This window comes from Grampus griseus (assembly GCF_964374135.1).
Source record: "Grampus griseus genome assembly, chromosome: 2".
Classification (NCBI taxonomy): domain Eukaryota; kingdom Metazoa; phylum Chordata; class Mammalia; order Artiodactyla; family Delphinidae; genus Grampus; species Grampus griseus.
In genome coordinates this window covers 27,519,453-27,546,460 of record NC_139018.1, presented here as the reverse complement: position 1 = coordinate 27,546,460, position 27,008 = coordinate 27,519,453, and the positions used below count along the sequence as shown (strand labels likewise).

Here is a 27,008-nt window from a genome sequence, read left to right as displayed (position 1 = left end):
AGAAGGAAGATAAACAATAAAGAAAACTGGAAATAAACAATAATAGTAGCGTATCATTACTTTAGACAGGGTAGTCAGAGAAGTACTTGTTGATACTTGAGCAGAGACCTGATTGAAGTAGGAGAGAACCAGGTGGATATCTAGGGGAAGAGCTTTCCAGGCAGAGGGAATAGCAAAGTGCAAAGTATGTATCACAAACACAACACAGAAGTCCTCTGCAGCTGGAGCAAAGTAAAGGAGGGGACGGTGGCCATAGAAGAGGTCAGGAGGTGACTGGAGTCTGGGTCATGCAGGCCATTCCAATGACTTTGGTTTTTACTGTTTGAGATAGGAAACTAGTAGAGATTCTGAACAGTAGGTATTTAAAAGGATCCCCTAGGCTACCATGAGGAGAACTGACTGCAGGGGCCCAAGGATGGAAGCAGGGAGATCAGTTTTAATAGTGAAGATGGTAAAAAGTGGTTGGATATATTCTGAGGATAATCTATAGAATTTGTGAATGGATGGGACGTGGGGTGTAGGATAGAGCTGCCATTTTCTGAAACAGGAAGGCTGCAGGAGGAACAGGTTTGAAAAGAAGATCGGAAATTTGATTTTGAATACAGTAAGTTTGTTTGAGATGCCCATTACCTTTTATCCAAATCAGGGCATTTTTTAATGAAAAGGGGGTGCTATTAATGATTAAGCCCGGACAGTAGGCATGAATCAGGACCAACCTGGGAAGACCGGGCTATAAAGCCACTTTATCTTTAGACATCCAAATCAAGGGACTGTTGAATCAGTGAGTCTAGAAGTCAGGTACAGTAATTAAAGCTATCAGTGCACAGGGAAGATTTAAGGTAATAAGCTCAATTAGATAATAAAGGGTGAGGGACTTCCCTGGTGGCACAGTGGATAAGACTCTGCGCTCCGAATGCAGGGGGCCCGGGTTTTATCCCTGGTCAGGGAACTAGATCCCACATGCGTGCCACAACTAAGAGTTCACATGCTGCAACCAAGGAGCCCGGGAACTGCAACTAAGGAGCCCACCTGCCACAACTAAGACCTGGTGCAACCAAATAAATGAATAAATAAATATTAAAAAAAAAAAAAAAAGGGAGAGGATTGTGCCCTGGACACTCCAGGCTTTAGACTTGGATACTACAATCATGGCACTGAACCTACCTGACTGCACTAATCTGTCTATATGTATGTCTCCCCTACCCTACTAGACTGTGAGTTCCCTGAGGACAGGGACTTTCTGAAAGTTTTTTTTTTTTTTTTGCCGTACGCGGGCCTCTCACTGCTGTGGCCTCTCCTGTTGCGGAGCACAGGCTCCGGACGCGCAGGCTCAGCGGCCATGGCTCACGGGCCTAGCCGCTCCGCGGCATGTGGGATCCTCCCAGACTGGGGCACGAACCCGTGTCCCCTGCATTGGCAGGCGGACTCTCAACCACTGCGCCACCAGGGAAGCCCCGTCACTTTTTTTTTTAATTGAAGTATAGTTGATTTATAATATTATATTAGTTTAGGTATACAACATAGTGATTCAATATTTTTATAGATTATATTCCATTTCAAGTTATTATAAAATAATGGCTATATTTTCCTGTGCTGTTCAATATATTCTTGGTGCTTATTTATGGTATACATAGTAGTTTGTATCTTTTAACCCCATATCCCTATCTTGCCCTTCCCCACTTCTCCTTCCCCACTGGTAACTACTAGTTTGTTCTCACTCTCTCTGTAAGTCTGTTTTTGTTTTGTCATTCTCATCCATTTGTTTTATTTTTTAGATTCCACATATAAGTGATAACATAGAGTATTTGCCATCCTCTGACTTATTTCACTAAACATAATACCCTCTAAGTCCATACACATTGTTGCAAATGGCAGAATTTCATTCTTTTTAATGGCTGGGTAATATCCCATTTACTGTATATATGTACCACATCTTCTTTATCCATTCATCTGTTGATGGACACTTAGGTTGCTTCCATGTCTTGGCTATTGTAAATAGTGCTGCTATGAATACTGGGGTGCATGTATCTTTTCGAATTACTGTTTTCCTTTTCTTCGAATATATGCCCAGGAGTAGAATTGCTGGATCATACAATGGTTCTATTTTTACTGAGACTCACTTCTATAGTCCCAGAGCCTAAAGGAGGACCTGGAGCATAGTAGGCACTCAGTTTATGTCTGCTATGTGAATGAGGTGATCAAGTACAGTTCAAAGGAGTAGAGGAACATTTATCAACAGGTAATATGCCCAGACACAGAGTCTAATTCTATACTCGTCATTCTGAAGTTTAACTTGAGAAGTACACAGATACTGAAGAAACATTACCTCTCTGAGGACCTGTCAGAAAGTGCTACTGAACTTGCTATACTATTTTTAATCCTCAGTGACATCCTGATTCTCTCTTTCTAGGTACCATTTCCATTTATCTAGCCTGAACTAACCAGTCTGTTCCCTAAAACCACTTGTTCTGGGACAAGCAGGGAAGGTTAATGTGCTACTCTGAAGGCTGGTTCACTTAATTAAATATGGTAAGAGATCACTTATCTGACACTATTGCTGGACCTCTCTTGTGTAAGTAACAGACACAGACTGAAAGAAAACAAAGACGTCCCAGAGCATGAGCAATAACAAAAAAAGCCAAAATGAGTCAAAAGATAAGAAGATGAAATATGTTTTTTTGTTGTTCACTAGTCACAAGAAAGAAGTGGCTACAAAAATCAAGAGAGTTTAGAAGGTGTTACAGGAAGAGAGAAAAAAGAAAAAAAGAAAGCACAAGAAAGAGGAAAGGGAGTGAAGGCTAGCAGAAGCTGCAATAAAGAAGAGAAGTGATAGGAGCAGGATGCTGAGGAGAAGAAATAGCTGAGAGGAAAGAGAGAAGAAAATTCCATTAGACCAATTCAGAAAGTTGAGAAACACATGGTATATAGCCCTTCAAGCCTTAGCAGTCCCTAAAGACATCACTGCAGTGCAGCTGACCCCAACCAAGGAACAAGGTTAAATTATGTTGTTCTCCTCTCTAGCCACCAACATTTATTGGAACCAACATGGTACTGGGCAAGGTATATATATATAAATATTTAATAATTCTTAAAACATTGTACCAAAAAAGTTAAAGTAAAAAAAGTAGGGATTTAAGAGTACTAACTTGCCATTTTCTAGAAATCTGACCTTTTTACAGCAATCACTATGTTGGACACATGAAAAGTTAATGAAGCTCCATAGGCATAAAAACTGGCCACCAATTTAACACAGATAAAAAAGTAAACATATGATCCAGCTACACAAATAACCAGTCCACCTCTTTTGCAAGCAAAAATTAAAATATAGCCATCTATCCAGAAAGCCTGAAATAACATGTACAGACTCACCATCAGTGGCAGCAATGGTAAACTCATCACCGCAGGAGACTCTGATCACTTGCTTTCCACCTAGGGGGCCCCCCAACAGGTTGATTCCTAGACGCTTCTTATAATTTCCAACACCCAGCTGTCCACACTTGTTGCAGCCAAAGGTCAGCAGCCGGCCTCGCTCTGAGACAGAAGCAAAAATAAATAACCAGGTACAAATGGGTCATGAAACAGAGGGAAAATGCAGACAATGCAGAGTCCCATAGACTAGCTTCTGGTTGTTAGAGTATACAAATATAAAGCTAGCTACACAATCCTGGACCTAGGGCAGCTAGGGCATCTAGAACTATGACCAATTAGACCCAGGAAGCGATTCAATATTATATATTTTATTTTAAATGTGGAAAATGGGTACTATTTAACTTAGAAAACTTATAGATGGTGCTAAATACAAATAGCAGTTGCCAGAAATTATAGGTGTGGTATTCTCATTAAGGAACGTATTGATTATATACTTATAATGATTACCAACAAAACATTTATTTGAACGCCCAATTTGTTAATGAGATAATACTGGATGATGGGGGAAATCAGGAGAATGTGTACATATAGTTAAGAAGCACTACTACTTGATAGAATAAAAGAGCCTGAAATACTAAGGCCTGTGTACACAGTCGTACATCAACTCACCATCAATAGCAGCAGTGTGAGTCTTGCCTGGGGCAATTGTACGGATCTTATAAAAGGACAACTGTTTGGCCAAGGTAAAGGAGGTTGTGTAGGGGACTTCGTGGTATGCCTGAAACAAGGTAGAACACAAAGCAAAGACTCATGAAGTAAAAAATGGAGGGGAAACAGGCTGAAAATGTTGTCGTGGTGATCCAAAGGCCTTTCAAGCGAATCATGTTATTAAGAAGGTGCCAGGTAGCTTTTCATCTCCAATAGAATAAAAGAAGAAATAAGCTCAATATGTAATCAGAGAATTTAGTATGAGACAGGACTTTCTGACCACAAAAGTTTTAAGATTCCTAAATTAGGGTATGCACAACATGAACTCTCCATCCCAGAAGGCATCTATATAAGGATAGAATCATTGATTTTTGTCTTGGTTATACACTCTACATACCTAACAAAAGCAGGGGAAGGAATTAAAGTCCTGAAGACTCTGTCCAGCCCATCAGTTTACTGTGATCTAATTTTACCTACAATATTCTCAACTTGTTAAAAACCACGTTCCTTTTTTTTTTTGTTTTTTTTTTGCGGTACGTGGGCCTCTCACTGTTGTGGCCTCTCCCATTGCGGAGCAAAGGTTCCGGATGCACAGGCTCAATGGCCATGGCTCACGGACCCAGCCGCTCCACAGCATGTGGGATCTTCCTGGACCAGGGCACGAACCCGTGTCCCCTGCATTGGCAGGCAGACTCTCAACCACTGCGCCACCAGGGAAGCCCTTGTTTTGTTTTGTTTTTTCCCCTTTAGATTAGCATAAAAATAAATCTTCCCATGTAAGTTTAAAATTTCACAACAAACACAATGTTGTAACAAAACCCAAATCAAGTAATGGTAATTCTGAATATGCCTTTTCAAAGTACATGGACACCCTCCCCAGACCTGCTCCAAATTTGCACTCTCCCATTTCACAATCACTACTTTAGAGATTGCTTAAAAATTAATTCTTTTTTTTTTTTTGGGGGGGGGGCGTGGTTCGCGGGCCTCTCACTGTTGTGGCCTCTCCCGTTGCAGAGCACAGGCTCCGGACGCGCAGGCTCAGCGGCCATGGCTCACAGGCCCAGCTGCTCCGCGGCATGTGGGATCTTCCCAGACTGGGGCATGAACCCGTGTCCCCTGCATCGGCAGGCGGACTCTCAACCACTGCGCCACCAGGGAAGCCCTTAAAAATTAATTCTTACCTTTTCCATTGAGACAGCAAACTTGTCTCAATATGACTCTTTAGAAAATGACAAAAACTCATCATACTAACACAAACAGGGGACTAGTACTTAATATCAGTGGCAAATTTATGACATTCTTGAAGGAGGGGAATGGTAATTACATTTAATAAGCCTGTATAGGATCAGTGATTTGAGAGTAATCATAAAAACTCCCTAGAGAGGTGATACATGGAAAAATGTTTCTTTTCATAATGTTAATTTTCTTGTATCTACTTCAGTGATAAGGTAGAATTTGAATTCCATCACTGATTGTTTGTAATCAATTTATTTATTGAGGTATAACATACTATACAATATTGTACAGCTTGATACATTTTTCTAAAGGTATATAAATGTAAAACTACCATCCCGATCAAGATATGGACCATTTCCATCACCCTAGGATCCCTCCTACTCTTTCTGTTAACACCTATGCCCCTCTTCCCAGAAGCAACCACTGTTTTGACTTTTGCCATCATAAGTTAATTTTGCCTGTTCTTAAACTTCATATAATGGGCATCATATAGTATGTACACTTTTGTGGCTGGCTACTTTACTGGACATAATGTCTGTGAGATTGTCACTTTATTCTTAAGTCAAATTCCACAGTCACAAACCAATAATAGCATTTCCAAAGAAATTCCAACCTAGAGAAGTTCTGATGATGTACTTAGGATACCAAACGGGGTACTCACTTCATGATTGATGATTCCAGACATGCACTGATTCAGACCCAGTTTGTTGAACTCATTGAGTCCACAGGCCAGCACTTTGCCTGACTGGGTCAGCAGAAATGTCCCATCACAGCCACATTGAACTGCAACAATAATCAAGGCCTTGGGAACATCCACCTGCAAGAAAAAAAAAATCAGAAAATCTCCCAAACATAACTTGTATTAGGGAAAAACCCTCAAATTCTTTCAAAAATGATGCTCTGCATTTAGCAGAATGACTACAGGGAAATAAAGGTTGCTCTGTTTTCTTCAGATTTGCCCAGAAGCTTAGAGGTTACTGTTTTCAACAAGGAGCTCAAGTTTTATAATAAAGTAAAAGAAGGCAATTCCAGGTCAGCTAAAAGTTTTAGCAATAAGTCCTACTTAGGAAGACTTCTCAGAAAACACTGGGAAAAGAGAAGCTTCGATCTATTACTGACTTAGTCCTCTGAGATGCAGAGATCCCATGATAGTTATAGAAGAAACTCAGTAGCCCTGTGGGGTGCCAGTCAGGTCATATAATAAGTGAGGTGACCAAGGATTGAGGCAGCAGCCAAGACTTCTGAAGGCTCACATCCCTCTGCAGCTAACTAGACAGGGCTGAAGAATGGTGGGGGGACATGATGGATGTCTGTGAAACCTGAAAACTCAAACCTCAAACCTTCTCCTATAGTCTTTTCAGAAGAAGAGGAATAACTGTGAATCCTATTGATTGAGAATGGTCCCACAGATATATGTTAATTTTTAAAATGTAAATAAACATTGTTAATAGTGAACAGTGGGTGAGCCTGTGTCCTAGGGTGCATTTGACCGTGCTCTCTCTGCTTGTTTCAGCTCCCATGCCAGCTCTCACAGTGCCAGCTCTTGCAGTACTGAGAGGAATTAGATATTACATTTCATACAATATGACCCCTAAATACAAACAACTACTTCATTTGGTATCCAACTGTGGAAAGGGGAAGGGAAATGGCTGTGCTGGGTTAAGGGATACTCTAATGCTTTCCAATATTTCCCATCCAGGGTGTGTTTAGCTTGATGTGACTTTTTCGCTATACATTCTGATTTTAGTGCTCATCCCCAAGCAAGATGTGACTCCAGAGTGTCCATAGTGGCTGCATCTTCTTTCGCAACTTTTTATGATTTAGTCAGATGACAAGACCACATAGTGCTAAATTAGGAATCCCTGATTGTCAGTCTCCCAGATAGGAAATATTTCAGGGATAAACACCTTGATATGAGGAGTCAGGTAAAGAGGACATATTACTGGAGTCTGTGTGACCTAGATAGGCTCTAGGAAGAAGTTGCCTCTGATTTTACCTTTTGTGGTGTATAATAATCCTCTTCTGAATCCAAACCCAGCCTTCCTGAGACACACATAAGAAAGAAAATCATTAAAATGAGGGCTTCCAGGGACTTCCCCGGTGGTGCAGTGGATAAGACTCCGCGCTCCCAATGCAGGGGGCCCGGGTTGGATCCCTGGTCAGGGAACTAGATCCTATGTGCATGCTGCAACTTAGAGTTCGCATGCTACAACTATGGAGCTGGCGAGCTGCAACTAAGGAACCCGCGAGCCACAACTAAGGAGCCCACGTGCTGCAGCTAAGGAGCCGGCAAGTGGCAACTAAGGAGCCCACCTGCTGCAACTAAGACCCGGTGCAACCAAATAAATAAATAAATAAAAAAGAAATCAAATCAAATCAAATCTACTGTACCCCTCAACTTAAAAAAATAAAATAAAATAAAATGAGTGCTTCCTTCCCAATGAAAATAGTCTATAAGATTCTCTTTTACTGGACTTCCCTGGTGGCACAGTGGTTAAGAATCTGCCTGCCAATGCAGGGGACATGGGTTCGAGCCCTGGTCTGGGAAGATCCCACATGCCATGGAGCAACTAAGCCCGTGCGCCACAACTACTGAGCCTGCACTCTAGAGCCCACGAGCCACAACTACTGAGCCTGTGTGCCACAACTACTGAAGCCCACACACCTAGAGCCCATGTTCCGCAATAAGAGAAGCCACTGTAATCAGAAGCTCATGCACCGCAACAAAGAGTAGCCCCCGCTCGCCACAACTAGAAAAAGCCTGCGCGCAGCAACAAAGACCCAACGCAGCCAAAAAAAATAAAATAAAAAGATTCTCTTTTACTGAATTAACAGTTCTCAAATAGAGGCTGCATGATGTGTTTAGAGGCACACAAGCAAGAGGTCAGGCTGTCCGCCTGGGAATAAGTGGACAGAGTCAAGGCTACACCTACCATATTCACCACAGCCCCAAGAGTAGACTTCTTTGCTTCGTGTCAAAACCACCACATGATTATCTCCACAGGAGACCTGCTCCACTGGATTGTTCAGGAAGAAGTCCAGCTGCATGGGTTCTAATAGTTCAGGGCCTGCAATCTTGTCCATGCCCATGCAGCCATAATAGTCAGATCCAAACGCATAGAGCTGACCTTCATCTGTGAAAGGAAGGAAAGCAGAACCCATCAAAGGAATGACTTATTTTGTCTCATCAGAAAGCTGGCCAGGGCTGGAATGAGGATGACCTCAGCCAATGAGCTCACATGGGATGATTATATCAGAGAAATCTGACAGACTGTCTATCAAGCCTAGAGTTGTTGGTATTTAGGGGGTCATGTGTACTGTTACAGTAACAGTTAAAAAAAGAATGGTGGGATGATACATTAAAGAGGCTTAAAATTTTACCGGGGCCATCTCTATTTTACACATCATAAAGTGAGTAATGGCAAGACCCAAACTAAATTTGAGCTCCTAATTCCTGACTCAGCGTTATCTACACCTGACTAGGTAGTGAGGTTATTTCTGCTCCCCCCACAACTGGGACATACGATATATTTCTCCTAATCCCACCTCTTCTCTGTTATCCACCTGCCTTCTCCTTGCTCATCACTACTCTAATGCTATAGCAAGTTGGGCATGTTGTTATTAATGTGTATAATATTTGCTCGCTGTCTTTGGTTCTTTGGATACTGTCTTTCGTTGTAAAATCCCAACTAAAACTGCATAGAATTAACTAAAATACCCCACATTAAATGCACCTGGGTGCTTTCTGCTGCTGGCTTACCTGTTACACAGACAGTGAAATCGTCGCCACATGACACCTGACGGATAGCTTTGCCTTGCAACTTTTCCACGTGCTTTGGCTGTCGGTAGGAGGCTTTGTCTCCATGGCCCAGCTGACCATGGAGTTTAGTACCCCCTTGCATGTTCTGTGAAATAAATAGGTCTTGTGAAGTTTTAAACTTTTCACGCCAAATCTTTAATCTAATCTGTAGTATCACTTATTAAGAAAAACAGTAGGAAAAAAATCAGTTGGAAATATAGAAACGGGAAAAAAAAAAGGTAAGAGGATTAAACCTTTTAATGGTAGATAGTAAAAAACCCCTGCCAACAGATAAAGATTTTTAAAGTATCCAGACTGATATCCATCGGGCCTTAAAAGGACCCATTCTCAATTTTGTCTTTCTTCTCCAAGTCTAAGGTGAACTGTCTATTTAATTATGGGTGATGATGAAAAAATTCTTTACGTAGTCTAATTTGATTGTTTTTTTACAGGAGTACAGCCTCTTGGAAATCCTTATAAAAGTTTTACAAATTTTGGTCACAGTTTCCCTGAAATACGTAACCGTCATAAGGAATCTGGTAACATCAAAGACGCTGCTATAAAGCACTGAGAATAGTCCTACATGACTTCTCAACAGTTCTAAAGATTTAAGTAATTCTTCCCATCCAATAACTCAACTGTAAGTCCTTACACAAATGTTTTTTAAGGCACTCATTTCAATCCACCTCTGGCAGCCCCCCAGAAGCTAGTTCTTTAAGTGAGAGGATTTTAGGAAATAACAACAAGTTAAAACTCTATAACAGAGGCCAAATCACTCATTCTTTCTCTCTATCAATCAATAGTTGAGTGTCTACTCTGTTACACACTGGGGATAAAGCCTGTCCTCATGGAGAAGTTATCTGAAACTACTGGAAAAAATGAGCTCCCTCAGGAAGGAGGAAGAGTGGGAAGAACCGAGAACCTAAGATAAGACAAGGTCAGGTAAAGAAAAAGCGGCCTGAAGTGAGCCTGAGAAGGCACAGCAGAAGAGACAGGAGCAAAGTCAAGAGAACATGCTCTTGCAGAAGCCAAGGGAAGACCAGGCTTCAAGGAGGGAGTGACCAACTATGTCAAATACTACAGGAGATCAAGCAAGGACTCAAGTGTACCTATCTGTTTTATTTTCACAATTTATAGGTCATTTTGTCAAGAGTAGTTTCAATTGAGTGGAGGGATGGAAGCTGCACTGCAGGTGAATGAGGAATGAGTGGGAGATAAGAAAAGAGACAGCAAATATTGGCAGTTTGTTCGAGGTGAGAGAGAGGATAGAATCTAGAGGGGAACAAAGGAAAATTCTACTCAAGATATTCCATCTTCAATCACTGATGGAAGTCTTAGAATTTTCCTGACATGGTACACTGCTTCATTTGTTTACAAAGCTATTTCACAGGTATGAGTTGTTCTGAAATGCATGGTAATAGAACAGAGTAATTAAGTGACCTTCTGAAATCACCCAGTGGTAAATGAGAATGCAATCTCCTGAGTCCAAGCCTTTTAATTCTTTCTCTCTTTCTTTCTCTCTCTTTTATTCATTCATTCAAAAAACATTTATAAGCGACCTAACATGTACCAGGCATTGGGGATACATCAGTGAACTAAACAGACAAAATCCCTACTCTCAAAAGAGCTTACATTCCATCATCCCATGCTGCCACTTCTGCAGCACATGTTCAACCAACAAAATTCTTAGACAGCCTGGGCCCAGTAAACAATGAGGCGCACGTCACTGTTCTAAAGTACGTAGCTTTCACTTACCACCCAGGTGTATAGTTCCTTCTCCACTGTGACCACAGCAAAGTGGGTATTCCCTGCACACACCTGCCGGGCACTACAGCCACTCTTGATGACATCCAGTTTCTGGGGAGTGGATTTCCCACCACCCCAAACATAGACTTCACTGGTTCGAGATGTTACCACAGCAATGGGTGCTTCAGTCACAGTGCTTGACCTGACGACAACCCCCAGAACAAAGGAACATTTAACATAAAAATTATATCAAAGAAAAATGCTTCCAGTCTTTTCCTTGAGAACTGCCAATTATGGTATGAGAAAGTATGTTCTTTCTCGATGACTTATTTCAACCCTCTAACATAGCAGGCTTTGCAATTCCTGCCTTAAGGCTTCATCACAGCTCAGCCACATCAGATAGCAGTCTGATCCATAACACCTACACTTTTCAACTTTTCAACATTCATCATGATAATGATGTCCACTTTAGCATGACGGTAAAATTATAGCTTTCCTTTTCTCTGAAATGACTATTTGACATTTAAGCAGATGTTGGCTTCTGAAAGGATGCCAAAGGCTTCTTACTGGGATCAAACAATGTCCAGACCCAAGAAAGAAAGACCCCCTGGTGGTAATTTAAGATACATTACTTTTCAAGAGTCTCTTGAGCATTACCTTGGTCTCTTTGTAGGTGCATTAAGCAGTGTGACTTTTTCCTCCATCTCTCTACCAAAAGAAAAGCAAAGATACATGAGAGAAATAATAGGTTCCTATATTGCACTAGTGTCTCTTTAAAACCTTTCACAGACTTAATCTTCTATAAACCATATGCCTCCCACAATGTTACAATACTTTTAAGAAAGTACTTCGATACAACTGAAACAGTTCTATAGGCCTAGCATTAGACAATTCATTAAATACAAGGGGGACAGCAGTCTGGGGCCATTTGCTTTCTGTCTCTGAGGAATGTTCCAGGCTGGACCAGAGAACCTTGAGAACCTCTGATGCTCGTTTTTGGAACCTGCTGACATCTTCCTTTAGTCTGCCCACTGACTCCCTAAACTCAACATCTCTAAAGCTCAGCTCATTGTCTTTCTCCAATAGAGCTTTTCTTTCTGACTCTCCTAATTCTATAACTGGCACCCTCTATTCTTCCAGTGAACTAGGTTTAAAACTTCAGTGATTTTGGATTCAGATGTCTTCCTTTTTTCAATATTCAAGTTTTATAGATTCTACTTATACAATGCCCTTCACTCACGTCTCCTTCCCAGTCTCACCACCTTGGTTCTGGGCAGCTTTACTTCCCAACTGGGCTGTGGTAGCACCTAATTGGTCTCACCACAGTTTCAATCCACTTTAATCAGTCCTATACTGATTTAACACTGATATTATTACTGCTAAATAACTCTTCCTAAGGCGCATCTCTCACCACATGAACTGCCCTCTCATAAATAACCAACACTTCCGTACTATTCCTTGAATAAAGCACAGATTCCTTCATCTGGCATTCAACATTCTCTGCCTACCTTTCCAGGCTTCCTTCCCTGTATCCACTCCCATGTGCTAACTCAGGGTTCTCATTCTGCCTAAATCAATTATAGCTGAAGACCTGAGGTGGTGCTTAAGAACCAGCATTTTCTTTAAAGTTTCTGAGGTGTTGCTATTGAGAACGCCAGGTCTAGAACCTCTAGCCAAACAGGACTTAGTGCTTCCTGAATACTTCCACAATTCCCTGTGTCTGTGCTTTATCTCGAAAGCTCTGTCTTCTGTTTTTCCAACAGAGAACAAAGTTCTAACAAAGTACTACATGTAAATCTCCAACTCTCTCAATAAAAATTGCATTATCAATGGAAACATTTAAATAAGAGATTTAAACAGTGAATATATTGTTGGAAAATAAGCCAGATAAAGAATTAGAATATGCTTAACCAGCCCTAAAGGGTGATATTGCCTGAATACGAAAAGAACATAAATGGAAGTTTACAGTGCTGCATCTGGAGTATTATACATAATTCTATGCACTAAAACACTGGCTGGAGATCAACTGGAGAACCAGAAAAAGATTAATTTAATACAACAGAATAAAGGTTACTGACTAAACAGCAGAGATTATGGAATTAGGTATCACTTAATGCATCTAAGGGCAACACTTGAAAAAGAGCACAGTACATGTTTGAATATTGGGAAGATTCAAAAACAAAGAACTGGCAGAGGAGGAAGAAGGGTTGTTAGGCAAAAATAGTATAACAGAAAAAAAAATAGATAACAGGATGAAATAGAGACTAGAGCATTTAACAAGGATGAAGAACACCTCTTCCTCTGAGTTAGGGTTTGAAGCCTCCTACAAAAAATGAGGGATAAAGGACCTTCTTCCTACCTCTAGAGATCTTTAACACTAAATAAACCTCAGGAAATAACCTGTCAGGAATCAATCAACTTCGACTACAGGAAATGGGCAAAAGGTATCTGAAGAGGACCCCTCCAATTGCAATCTACCATCTAAACAAATGCACTAAAAAGCAAAGGCCTGGTCCAAACCCATACTATTATCCAACAATTGTTGAGCACCTTGTGCCAGGCCCTGGACTTTATATGTTGAGCACTTTATATGCGTTACCTCCTTTAATCCTCACCCTACCTCACTTTATAGAGAAAACGAAGGGACAGAGATGTTAAATAACTTGACAAAGATAATGACACAACTCAGATACAAACATAAGGATGTCTGAGTCCGGAGCCCTCCTCTCTTAATTACTACACTCTAGTGCCCAAACTCTAGATTAGAACTCACAGAAGATGGGGAGGAGTGAAGGGCTCCAGGGTCTCATCAGTATTAATTTAGAACAAAGTAGCACAGGTTAAGGAGCTGAAAGTCAGGAACTACATCAAGCAATGAAAGCAGAGCTGTTGGAAGAAAATAGCAGCAGAGTGGCAAAGTCAGGAAACACCACCCTCTCTTTGTAGTACTCTGGTCAGGCTTCTAATAGTCAGCCATCTACAGAAAGAAAATGAAGCAACTTCTTTGCTCTTTACCTTCTGCGTTTCCTGAGAAGGGGGCGATCCAGAAGTTCATCTGCAGTGGGTCTCTGCTCAGGATCCTAAAAAGTATCAGTGGGTTAGTTTTAACTTAAAGGGAATGCGCAAGGGACTTCCTGGTGGTCCAGTGTGTAAGACTCCATGCTCCCAATACAGGGGACTGGGTTTGATCCCTGGTTGGGGAACTAGATCCTGCATGCATACTGCAACTAAGAAGTGTGCATGCCACAACTAAGAATACATGTGCCCCAACTAAGAAGCCCATATGCCGCAATGAAGATCCTGTACGTCACAACGAAGACCTGGTGCAGCCAAAATAAATATTTAAATAAGTAAATGGAATGGGCAAAATGGGATTTAAAGACGCATTTTACTTCCTCTTAGAAGCCTGGAGGTTTGTTATTCAAAGATCACTATATACCATCCTTCTGTTTCAAAAAACCTATTTCTTATGTCACATTCTATGCTTCATGCTCACTATCATCAACACTTATATGTGAATGAGAATGTATCTTCCTCACTTGTTTTAACTGTCAGGGCAGTGGTTCCCAAATTTCAGTATATATAGTACATAAGAATCTCCTGGAGTGCCTGTTACAAATAAAGATTTCTGGGCTTTATCCACAGAGATTCTGATCCAGTCAGTCTGGGGTGGGGCCCAGGAATCTTCATTTTCTTCTTGTAAAACTCCCCCATCCCCTGGAGATTCTAACGCCTGTGGTTCCTGGACCACCTTTGAATAATACTGACCTAGAGCTGCACTGCAAGGCAACTGTGACATTTAGAACTGTAAACATTCTGCACATTAGGAATTCTAAATTACCTCTATTATTTTATGAAATCAATTTAAAAAAATTAATCTTGATCATAAAAAATGGAGCACAATTTAGATGGTAAATTCATTTCGCAAATTAGTAAAGGAAGAATTTGTTGGCTGAAGCACACAACTATCATGAATTGCCAATGCCTATTCTCCTGGATACAGCCCCAAATACATCCTACCCTGGGGAAGTGGATGTGGTTTTGTGCAGGTTCATCTATGCCATACTCCAAACACTGAGGCTGGAAGGGAAAGCACTGAACTGAAATCAATATGTTAAGTCACACTTACCTGGTCAAGGCATGCATGGACCATTTGGATCAGTTCCAAAGAGTACTGGTTAGAATCAACTTCCATGGCCCGGATTCCTTGTACAATCTTCACACACAAGTTGAGTGGGTTCTATGAGAAAATGATTATTGTATTGTCCTTGGTTATATAAAGATGACATTATAATCTACTAGCAGGGGCTTTGAGATGCCTGTGACTATCATATAAAGAAATGGCAATAGTTCTGAATTAGGTCTGACTTCTTTTTACAACCGTTGGTATATATCAGCAAGAAATGGTTAGGGGGGCTTCCCTGGTGGCGCAGTGGTTGAGAGTCCGCCTGCTGATGCAGGGGACATGGATTCGTGCCCCGGTCCGGGAAGATCCCACATGCCGTGGAGCGGCTAGGCCCGTGAGCCACGGCCGCTGAGCCTACGTGTCCGGAGCCTGTGCTCCACAACGGGAGAGGCCACAACAGTGAGAGGCCCGCGTACCGCAAAAAAAAAAAAAAAAAAAAAGAAATGGTTAGGGATGCATTACTGCTGTCAGAGAATGAAGCCAACTGGCCAACATGGAGCCAACAGAATAATATGCGACCAATAGAATAATACTCAGAGTATATTATAATCTGACCCTTCAACTGAATCCTAAGAAAAAGGAAAGCAAGGTTAGCTATGCTCCTTGGCTTTAAGTATGTCCTTTGCCAACTAATTTGCCTCCTAATTTATATATCCGAATAATGGTTATACAGGTGATACTCTGCTGTAACAGACAAGGCAATGAATAATAAGTTCATAATGATAAGAAATTATTATAACAGTGCCATCACCACCTTTACTGAGACCAATAGAAACATAAGTTGCACATATAATGTTTTTTAACCCTTGCAAACACCATGCAAGGTTATCATTACCAATTCAGAGATGTAAAGTAACTTGCCCAAGACTACACACGGATAGTAAAAATGGAGCCATAATTTCAGCCAAAGTCTAAGTGACTCCAAAATTCATTTTCTTTCCACTATGTTATTTAAGAAAACTAGACGATAGATCAGAATAAACTTCAGCACTTAGAAAAATAAACAGGTCTCATAAAAGGCCAAAGAATTCTGCATTATCTTATATTTGCATTTTCATATACATTAGCAGAGCATCTCTATGAGAGGAATATGTATTTTTTCCCTTGTTATAGCTAATGAAATAGAGGATTAAAGACATGAAATGATTTGCCTAAGTTCTCACATCTGGTTTGTAGAGGATATTGGATGTGAATCCACTTCTGCTACTCAAATTGTGACCCATGGACTAGTAGCATCGGCATCATCTGGGAGTTTGTCAGAAATGCAGAATATCAGGCCTAGCTCCAGACACACTAAAATAGAGTCTGCATTTTAACAAGATGCCCAGGTGATTTCCTATGTATATTAAAGTTTGGCAAGCACTGCTTTATACTGGGCTTTACTTAAGAGGAAAAGAAAAGAGACTTAAAGGGATTTGTTGTTTATAAAACAGTAGCAATCTTTAGTAAGAGTCAGGGTGTAATTTTTCATAAAAAAGATCAAAACACTTTAATGAGTATTATATAACTTGCCTTAGCTTTTATAAAATGATGTAGCTGAAGCGTAAGAGATGAAATAGCTTATCTAAATTGCTGCATCACACAGTCGATCCTAGAGCCAGTTTTAAAATTATAGTCAACGGATTCAAGGACCGTGCTCAAACTACTTGATTATGATTATTTCAGTGGGGAATTCAAGTTGGAAATAAATCTTGTCTATAGAATTTTAGTAATACACTACTAAGCCAGTGCCTGAATACTGGTTATTTTTCCTACGCTGATTTCTGTTCAAGAAATCAGAAGCTCAGGGATAAAGCTGATTCTCTCAACCAAGCTGTACCATTTGCAAGGACAATGCAGGGATAATACATCAACTTACTGTAGCATCAAACGTTCTCTTTAGCGTAAGCAGTTCAAAAATGACACAGCCCACTGCCCAGATATCAGACTTGAAATTGTATTTAACTCCTTGGCAGAGCTCTGGAGACATGTAATATGGAGTTCCCACAAGCTGAACAACAAAGAAAGCAATCAAAGAATAACTTCTTTTCTGAGGTAACTATATTAATATTTCAACAACTAAATTAAATTTCCTAGAACTAGTGATAACAATTACAAAACATTCATCAGCATATCCCAAAATGGTTTTTATGAGATGATGCCACTATGAGGAGAAATCTTATTCATATCAGATCTCTTGGGCCAATTATAAAGGGACAATCTCTGTGGTAAAGACCTATGGTAATTTGGGAGACAGAAAAGCTCTGTGATTCCTGGATCACAAAGGATTTAGGCATTCAAGACCCACTTAAGACTTCACAGACTTTATAAAAAGCATACTTGGTAAAAGTTCACTAATGGAAAAAAAAAAACTGGTAGTGCAGAGATGGTAATTGAATAAACAGGTTAAAAGTTCTAACTGAAACGCATAGTAGTGAAACTTTGTAAATGACTCAATTTAACATTTGTAATACTAACACAGCTAGTGAATTTCTTCCAAATTTAAAAAGACCTTCTGAGTTCAAGAATGTGTTGGAAGGAAAAAAAATGCCCTGAATGGAGGTCATGCCTCTCCCAAGATGAGAGACAATGAGTACCCTGGAAATTAAAACTGACAGCCATCTTTCATCAGCAAGGCAAAGCAGTTTTTCAGATGGCTTACATATCGTTCCTTCTTTGCATTTAACTGGGTTAAAAAAGTTAAATCTTGGTTTTATCGGATTACTCTTGATGAGAAAAATCCATGCAACATGACTACTTCCTCAGAAACTCAATATGGCACCGTCATACAAGCAAACTGAGTCCCTGAAGCCGACTCCCAACCTTGGCTATCAGTATCCTTGGATATTTCTAGATTGCTTGTAGGCACATCTCAACATTATCAAAAATAATCATCAGGACAAAATTAATTTTATTAGTTTACATTTTCAAGTTCTTTTAAAGACAAAGCATTGTGAAACCAGAAGAGTAATAATTGGGTTTTATAAGTCCTAAAAGGATCAGATCACTGTCTTTAAAGATCAGCTTATGTCTACTCTTTACAAATCATCTTTCATAGGATCAAGTGAGAAGGGAGCTCTGCGGTTCAGACTGTGTATCATATTAAAGATGCGATTGTTCTTTGGGCATCAGCCTTTATTTGTAATATAGGGTTTCTGAACCAGAAAAAACTCAAAGGAAACACAGAGATGTCTAACACCCTAAGAACAAACAATTAAATGAGAGATAAAGTGAAATCTACTAAAGATCCTAGGCTGGAAAAAATGGTAAAGTATTTTATTGCTTTTAGAAAAGTCTCTAGTCAGTGTTGGAAAGGCCAATGATGTCAGAGCTGTTATGTGGACAATGGCTCCTGAAAAAACACCTGAGCATGTAAATGACTGTTAGTGGGTCCAGGAAAAAGACTCCTGAAGACTTGCTTTAGAAGTATGGAGAACTTGTAAAAATATTGAGAAAAGTGTGCAAAATTTAGGGGTACAGTTATATCTCACAGTGCAGGAAAGGAAAAGAAAAAAACTACGTTGGGAGGAATTCCCTGGCGGTCCAGTGGTTGGGACTTTGCTTAAGATCCCACATGCTGCATAGCGCCACCAAAAAACAAAACAAAACCAACCAAGTCAAGGATAACACATACTTACCGTCTCAGCCATGGAATACTCAGAATTAAGTTTCTTTGCTAGGCCATAATCTCCAAGTTTTATCAGGTTTGCTTTGGTCAGAAAAATATTTAATGTCTTTATATCTCTGAAAAAAAAAGATGCTGTATATTAAACCCATATACTCAACTATTTTATCTCATCCCCCTTCCCACCCCAAATTATTACAAAATAAAAAGAGTGTGTTACCACTGCTCAGGTTGTTACGGGATCCCAAAGAGTGGTCATCACTTTCTCATACATTTTAACACTGAGAAGGGGACTTGGGGGAGTGGAGGCAGAGAATTAACTTCATCCTCCGTGGTTTTGCAGCACAGGCATGTCCCCCAAAACACTGAAGTCGTTAGGAAAAGTTGAGAGGGTCAGACCAAAAAAAAAAAAAAAATGGTGCCCTAGGTAATCATAATTCCTATAAGGTGTACTGCCTCTTCAACTAACACTTGTGCCTTGAAATAAGTGATTATCAAGGCAATTTTAACACTTGGTTGGTGCCAAAGTTTCAAATTTGTTAAGGCAAGAGAACAGAAGAGACAGAACAGAAGAGACAGCACATTCCAGCAGCAAAATGATTAGGCTATGCAGATCACCTAAATAAAATCACTATCTTTCTAAAGATGAACTGACCATAAGTAACACAAATAAACTGTGTCTAGTTCATACTCTGGCTTCCTTTACTGAAAGATGTGAAAAAAACAGAACAATATTCTTTGTAATTGTCGAAAAGAAAGTAACAATACACAACTGTAGCCACTCGACAGCTATCAAGAAATATATGGTAACTGAATGGACAAATCAATAAAAAGGGAAATGCTAGTGTATTAACATTAATCTCTAACAATGGTCCATGACTCACTTAAGGAGGGTATAATGACATGGAAATGCTCTTATAATGGTTCTCTCCTATAGCTAAAAGTGAATAGAAAGCTGTTTCCCCTGGCCAAAGCTCTGGTAAAACTGCATAATTAATTGTACAAAGTGAATAAGCTTTTTACTTAAATCATTTATTTATTTATTTATTTATTTATTTATTTTTGGCTGTGTTGTGTCTTTGTTGCTGCACGCGAGCTTTCTCTAGTTGTGGTGAGCGGGGGCTACTCTTCGTTGTGGTATGCGGGCTTCTCACTGCGGTGGCTTCTCTTGTTGCGAAGCACGGGCTCTAGGCGCGTGGGTTTCAGTAGCTGTGGCACGTGGGCTCAGCAGTTGTGGTTCACGGGCTCTAGAGCGCAGGCTCAGTAGTTGTGGCACACGGGCTTAGTTGCTCCGTGGCATGTGGGATCTTCCCAGACCATGGTTTGAACCCGTGTCCCCAGCATTGGCAGGCGGATTCTTAACTGCTGAGCCACCAGGGAAGCCCTTTTTACTTAAATTAAAAGACTTAATTATAAAATTAAAAACAATTGCCCATTTTATTGCTCAGAGAAAACATTTACTATGAGTTCCAACCAATCTAATACCACTTTTATTGTGGCTTTCTAGGCTTTACTGATGAATTAATGAACTCACCTCTAAAATACTTCTTAAAGAGATGACTGAGCAGTACTTAGCTACTGAGGAGATTCTTCCTAGATCACAGTTTAACTTTAGGAAGTGAAGATAACGCCCCTCATTACTCACTGTTTCCTTCCTAAATTATATCAACGGAAAAGCCTTGACTGCTTAATCAAGAAAATAATAGTGCTGATGGGAGGTACCCAAGGTGAGGGTTGTACTGGTGGAAAGAAATACATCCCACATTCTTTCACTCATTACCTATGAAGGATTCCAGCTTTATGGATACAGCTCACTGCTGAAACAATCTGAAATAGGTACCATACCACCATCTGCAGAGAAAAAATAAATTATACTTGGACTGGAAACAAACCAAAAAAAAACCATATAAATAAACACACACTCGAACACACAAAACAAAGGAAGCTGCAACCAGAGGTTATGATTCAACATGACTTGACATTTCTTGCTTGTAGGTTGAGTAGGGAAAGAAAAGTGGTAGGGGTTTAAAAAAAAAAGAAAAAGCAGATCATTATAAAATAGTTCCAATATTGTTATATAGTATGATGAAGCAGACTTGTGGAAAGAAATCCAGGAAGAATGCAAAGGTATAGAAAACTGGGCATACCAGTATGCAGTAACAGAACCAGGAAAGAAAGCTCATAGAGAATCATGATGTGGAGGTAAACCATTTAGGAAGCAGCTATAGTCAGCTTCCTTGTTAGAGGTTTCCTTTCTCATGAATATCAATCAGAGCCTGGAAGGAGTCTGAATAAAAGGAAAAAAAACACTCTTCATTGTTGTAAGAGTAAATACAGAACTAGAATGCAAGAATCACAACATTACAATTCTAGCTTCCTTCCACAGAAATATGAATTACCTCTTCCTCAAACAACTTGTCCTTCTGACGAAGGATTTTGTCATACAGGTTCCCTCCTGCAATAAAACAAGAAACAGGTCTGAATTGCTTAATAGAGATCAACACTCCTAGGGTTTTAACAGGTGGCACAGTAAGTGAAGGATTCCGCTTCCTCTTAAAAGATACCCCTTCTTCCTTCTCAGCTCTTGGGTACATGGCTACAAAACTCTTCCTATCTGTCAAGGACTATATCTGAAATATTCTTCAGAGATTCCCCTCCCTAACAGAAGAGACTCAATATGAAAATGGGAAGTACAGCATTTTTAGAAAAGATGAGAGTAAAGACACTTTCTATAGTGCCCTAATTTGTAAAATTACTTTGAAAGTCTTCAAAATCAGATGATTTTCTTTTCCGAAACTGCTTTTAAAGGAATCTGCAATATTTTGGTAACAACTCTCTCAGTGTGACTATTAGAACATTTGGGTTACAGCTGTGATGTGATGTTTTGTATATACAGGTGTATATCATCAACTTCTTTTTCTTTCCACTTCACGCTGAAAAAGTTTCCCAAAATTTAGGGGAGACTCTAGATTGTTTCCAATCATTACTCCCTTTACTAACTCCTTCCTGCAGAGTAAGTCTGAATTTGCTTCTCCCTTTCATTATCAAGTAATACAGACTGCAAATGATGATGGTTCATTTTATTTCCTACCTGCAGCTGTAACTTACACTGTAGTCCTGGTTAAGTTTCACAACTTTTTTCCCCTTGCAATTTAAACTCAGAGTTTCAATAAATACACCATTCATTCTAGTTCCTCCTAACCACAAAGGAAGTTAGCTACTTGAGGCTTCTGCTACTTCAAAAATTTCTAATATAATCTCATACATTTAGGGTTGAACACAGGAACAATCATGGTACACAAGAATCTAGTAAGAAAGTTAGAAGTCTAGGAGCTTTCTCTTAAGAGATTTAAGTGAAGAATATGCTGGGACCTCTTTAGCATGCAGCTCAAGAAAGGGCTTTGGGGGTTCTCTTACGTAATAAGGATAATTGCTTGTACAGTATTTATCAAAAATTTGCTACATATCAAGTACTATGCTAGGAGCTTTACATATTCATTTCATACAACAACCCTAGGAGGTAACTATTGCTTATCATCAAGCTCACTTAAGATAAGGAGGCTGGGGCACAGAGAGGTTAAGTTGCTAATGCAAGATACAGAGCTAAAAAGTAGTGAAGCTTAGGATATGGGCTCAGGGTCTATTTTCTTAACAAACAGGCTATACTGCTATTTTACAAGCAAAAGTGTTCAAAGAAATCATTTTCATTTTCAGTCAGCTATGATCTTTGGACCACTTTTCAATAGGATGGCTTTAGTTGAAGTCAATATAAATAAATATTACCTATAAGATTTCATTATATATCAAGCCATTTCATTATATATTATATCAAGTGTCAAACCATGCTATGTCTCTAATGCTTGACTAATGTCATTTCATAAGGAAAAAACCTTGAAAAATGAATGTAAAATTCAACTGAACAAGTAATTTGAAGATGGAATTATCATCACAAAGGAGAATCTGAGTATGCAGGGTAAAAATCCCTCCCCTCATTTTGTAGATCATTTCAAAACTCTCCAGGGCCTGAACTATTTCTCTTAAACTCTAGAAATCCATTTAAAGTTCTTACTCTTTGTATGTGTATCTTCTTTTTCTCTCCCCCTTAAGGTAAGTATAAGCACAGGAATGTCTCACTGGAGGAAGTCCCACTGAATTCTACCTTACCATTACAATATTCCAGCTCAATCAGCAGGGTGGTGTTGTCCATGAAGTGATTGTAGTAGGCAATAATGTTGTCATGCTGCAGCAGCGCCAGAATAACAATCTCATTCAAGGCATCACGACGTTCCTTCTCAGACAGTGGGGTCAAATCAACTTCCTTCCACACGACCAATGAGTCATCCTGTAACACAGTAATACACCTATCATGCTTTCCTCGCGCCTGGCAGAGAATGAATCCACACCCGGATCTGTAAGCCTAGAAAGAAAACTTCCTAGACTGACTCCTTTTTTTCCTTTAAACATGAACAGACTTTAAAGGTTCTGCATACAACCAAGCATCATAATTTACTGCAGGCCTGGGAAAGCATTAAGATGCTGTTACAGGGCTTCCCTGGTGGCGCAGTGGTTGAGAGTCCGCCTGCCGATGCAGGGGACACGGGTTCGTGCCCTGGTCCGGGAAGATCCCACATGCCGCGGAGCGGCTGTGCCCGTGGGCCATGGCCGCTGAGCCTGTGCGTCCAGAGCCTGTGCTCCGCAGCAAGGGAGGCCACAACAGTGAGAGGCCCGCGTACCGCAAAAAAAAAAAAAAAAAAAAAAAAAAAAGATTCTGTTACATTGTTTCTACACTTAATTTACATGATGTCAATTCCAGGTAAAAAATATGGGATGGAGGTAGGTCTCAAAGATTCTATTGAGGGACATTATGAAAGACTGCTAGTCATGATGAGGATTGTATTGGAGAAGTAGAGAACTGGAAAATGGTTACCTATGGCTGACCACAGTTTCTTGTAAAATAGAAATGTTAAAATTGCCTCTAATTTTATAAATTTAGATTTCTCTCTAGTGATTTTCATTTATCCTTTCTGGATAAGAATAAGCCAGGTCTAAGGGCTCTGAGTTAACTTTCCTCACCCTGTCCCATTCTGCAGCTCTCTTTCTACTGTCACTTTTATGTTATCATGTTTTCCTCTTTTCATGAAGACTTACCTGTGGCTCCCAATATTCACTCCGTTTTATAACATCTCTAATTCCTTACAGATACTGCTCCCCAGCCCAGGAGCATCCCCACCTAAATAACCCTCCCTATCCTTTAGAATGGCTTCGTTAGGCCTTTGAAACTTTGAGGGAAGATCAATGAACCTCCCACTGTGCATTTCCTTAACTTTCAGAGCTCATACACTAAAATATTTGTCCATTCTTTTCCCCTTATATACACATACAACTTAAACGCTATTTGTTACTAACAAGACTAACATGTCTTCCCAATGAAATATACGCTTCTTGAGAGAAAGGGCTGCTTCTAAATAAACCCTTGTAAATTCACAGATGTAATAAACATTTGGTGTTATGGATAATACTGTGCAATTTTAGGGAAAGTGCAATCAAACTTAAAACAACCTTGGTAATCAAGTTCAACATGATAATAATGGAAAGGCATGGACAAGGAGATGTGAAACTCCATTCTAGCCCAGGATTTGCTTCTAATTTAAGTGGGCAAGTTCTTAAATATACTATCTTAGTTTCTTTAACTATAAAATAGGAATGCCAAAGCTCATCTCCTCATTCTCATATTTTGAGTACAAATAAGAAAACAGAATACCAACAGTAACTCTAACCTTATACATTAATCTTGCAACCACCTCTCTCCTCCTCCATCTTTTAGCCTTAAAAGTACCTTGGAACACACACCAGAACTGCAGACAGATAGATCACTGATAGATCAATCGCCTTCAGCAACCCCAGCAAGTTCTCATGGATGCTTACCTATTCTAAAACTAGAGTTTTAAGACTTTAGTGATCAAACCCTGTTTATGATTAGTTTTTGCAAGTAGACTCCTCAGTATAGGGTTTTAATCAGTATACATTCTGAACTTGAGGGTCAGTAATCCACAAATCTCTTCAAAGGATTTGTATGTGTGCAGTAGTGGACTGGGGGGAGGGTATGTTTACATTAGATTCTCAAAGGAGTCCTGTCCCTCCCAAGGTTAAGAACTAATGGCTTAGAATATACCAAAAATAAAAAAGTATTTCCCACGCATAAACGCTGCTGGATAATCACTGAAGAAACTAACACGCTACAATCTTCCCCATGATCTTCAAGAAAAATCTCCAACTGCGTGTTCATATCTGAACATAAAGATACGGCAAAGGCAGAGGAGCTGCCACGGATGTGGGAATTTTGAAGCTATCCCCTCCTCTCCACCTCGACCTTGGAGAGCTGTACAGCACAATAGGAAGGAAGTTTTGACAATACCTCACATTCATAAACTACTTTAATTTACAGTTTGCAAAGTACCTTTGTTCGATTCACAAAATAACCTTAAAAAGTAAATACTACGTTTAAGGTACGTAGCTATCACTAACTCCAATTTACAGATGGGGAAACTAAGGCTCAGAGAAGGTTCAATGACTTGTTCAGTTGCCTGATTTAAACAAAAACGACCAGTCAGTAAAACCAGTGCTCTAACGAACTCCTAGTGCAGGAGAGTTGAACGAGTGATGAAGACCCCGAGACAGATACCCTGCGGGGCCCTAACACTAAGCGAGGACGACGAGCAGGGAGAGCAGGGCCGCGCAGGCGGGGCGGGGGCGGCCGGAGCCGGGGGCCGCTACCTCGGTGCGGCGGTACAGCGTGGCCTCCCCGAAGGCGCCGCGGCCCAGGATGCGGATGGGGATGTAGTGCAGCTCCTCCTGCTCCGCCGCGCCGCCGCCGGCTCGGGGCCCCGGACCAGCGCTGGGCCCTGGGCCCGAGTCCCCGCCACCCCCGGACTCGCTCCCAAAGTCCGAGTTGAGGGAATCGCAGTGTCGCTCGTATTCGCCCAGCACCGACATGGCGGCGGCCGCGGGACCCGCCTGCGTGTCCCGGGCGGCGCTGCGCCTCTCCCGCTTCAGACGCCAGCCCGCGGCCCCGTCAGCCCAGCCACCCCGCCACCCAGCGAGGCTCCATGGTGGGTCCTTCCCCCTTGACCCGGAAGCAATTCTGGGTGCTTCCGGCCCGGCGGGGTTTCCTCCGCTTTCTCTGGTCGCTCGTTTAGCCTAGCGGCGAGGCTGCATTTCCTCCAGGCGGTCCGGGAAGTCGAGGCCTCGGGCGGCGCCTGGTGGAGACCGCGTGGAGTCCAGTGGCTCTGGCGGGGGCAAGGGCGTCATCGACGGGTCTGCAGACCCCTCCCCTGATTGCTGGCCAGGTCCCCAGTTTTTTTAAAAATAGATCTTTATTGGAGTGTAACTGCTTCACAATACTGCGCTAGCCTCTGTCGCACAACAAAGTGAATCAGCCACATACATCCCCATGTCCCCTCTTGATCCTCCCTCCCACCCTCTCTATCCCACCCCTCTAGATCGTCGCAAAGCACCCAGCTGATGTCCCTGTGCTATGCAGCTGCTTACCACTAGCTAGCTATTTTACATTTGGTTGCGTATATATGTCCATGCTACTTACCCTCCTCCTACGTCCTCAAGTCCATTCTCTATGTCTACGTCTTTATTCCTGCCCTGCCACTAGTTTCATCAGTACCATTTTTTTTTTTTTTTAGATTCCATATATATGCATTAGCATACGGTATTTGTTTTTCTCTTTCTGACTTCACTCTGTATGACAGACTCTAGGCTCAGACAGTCTCGATGTCCAGAGGTCATCCAGTCTCACATGGGCGCCAGGCCTATCTCAAGGGCAGTGACTGGGGAAACAGTCCCTTCCAACATCGCACAGCGCTCTTTGTTTAGTAAGCAATTTATACCTTTTCCCCTCAATTTATACCTTTTTCCCCCCCAGCGGAAATACTTACCTCCTGTCATCTCAGTCAGTGTGCCCAGTTGTTTCTTCCAGACCTACCCAGGACTACGCTGGGTCCCTCCATCTTCCACATAACTTCAAGAATATTTTAAGTCAACTCTCCTGACTCTTTCCAGATTTCACATTCTCCTTCTACGTGTCTTTCCAAATCTTTGACCAACTGACCTCGTGCAACATTCTTTGCGCACTGCCAGATACTGTATCTGGAGGTGGGGAATCTGCAAAGGGTGCTCCCCGCCCTAAAGTCACTAAAAAAATTGCAGTGCAGTGAAAAAACATGTTCCATCAGTTATGTGACCTTGGGCAACTTTACATCTCCAAGGTTCCTTTTTTTTTTTTTTTTTTTTTTTTTTTTACAGTACGCGGGCCTCTCACTGTCGCGGCCTCTCCGGAAGCGCAGGCTCAG

General features: G+C 40.9%; 1 protein-coding gene across 2 annotated transcripts in view; it reads right to left on the bottom strand.

Moving 5' to 3' along the window:
* Positions 1–25,766, bottom strand: part of NEK9 (NIMA related kinase 9) — a 37,352-nt gene extending 11,586 nt beyond the window's left edge. For both annotated transcript variants that reach the window (XM_082681507.1, XM_082681508.1), the window contains exons 1-16: positions 25,423–25,766; positions 22,813–22,990; positions 21,048–21,103; positions 20,429–20,499; positions 18,662–18,767; positions 16,903–17,034; positions 14,988–15,098; positions 13,874–13,938; positions 11,516–11,566; positions 10,868–11,060; positions 9,074–9,218; positions 8,247–8,447; positions 7,310–7,356; positions 5,975–6,130; positions 4,039–4,147; positions 3,370–3,531 (exon numbers count right to left, since the gene is read on the bottom strand). In XM_082681507.1, coding sequence (XP_082537633.1) covers positions 3,370–3,531; positions 4,039–4,147; positions 5,975–6,130; positions 7,310–7,356; positions 8,247–8,447; positions 9,074–9,218; positions 10,868–11,060; positions 11,516–11,566; positions 13,874–13,938; positions 14,988–15,098; positions 16,903–17,034; positions 18,662–18,767; positions 20,429–20,499; positions 21,048–21,103; positions 22,813–22,990; positions 25,423–25,641 — 2,002 coding nt within the window. In that variant the 5' untranslated portion in view covers positions 25,642–25,766. The remainder of the gene's footprint in view (positions 1–3,369; positions 3,532–4,038; positions 4,148–5,974; positions 6,131–7,309; positions 7,357–8,246; positions 8,448–9,073; positions 9,219–10,867; positions 11,061–11,515; positions 11,567–13,873; positions 13,939–14,987; positions 15,099–16,902; positions 17,035–18,661; positions 18,768–20,428; positions 20,500–21,047; positions 21,104–22,812; positions 22,991–25,422) is intronic.
* Positions 25,767–27,008: the final 1,242 nt, after the last annotated feature.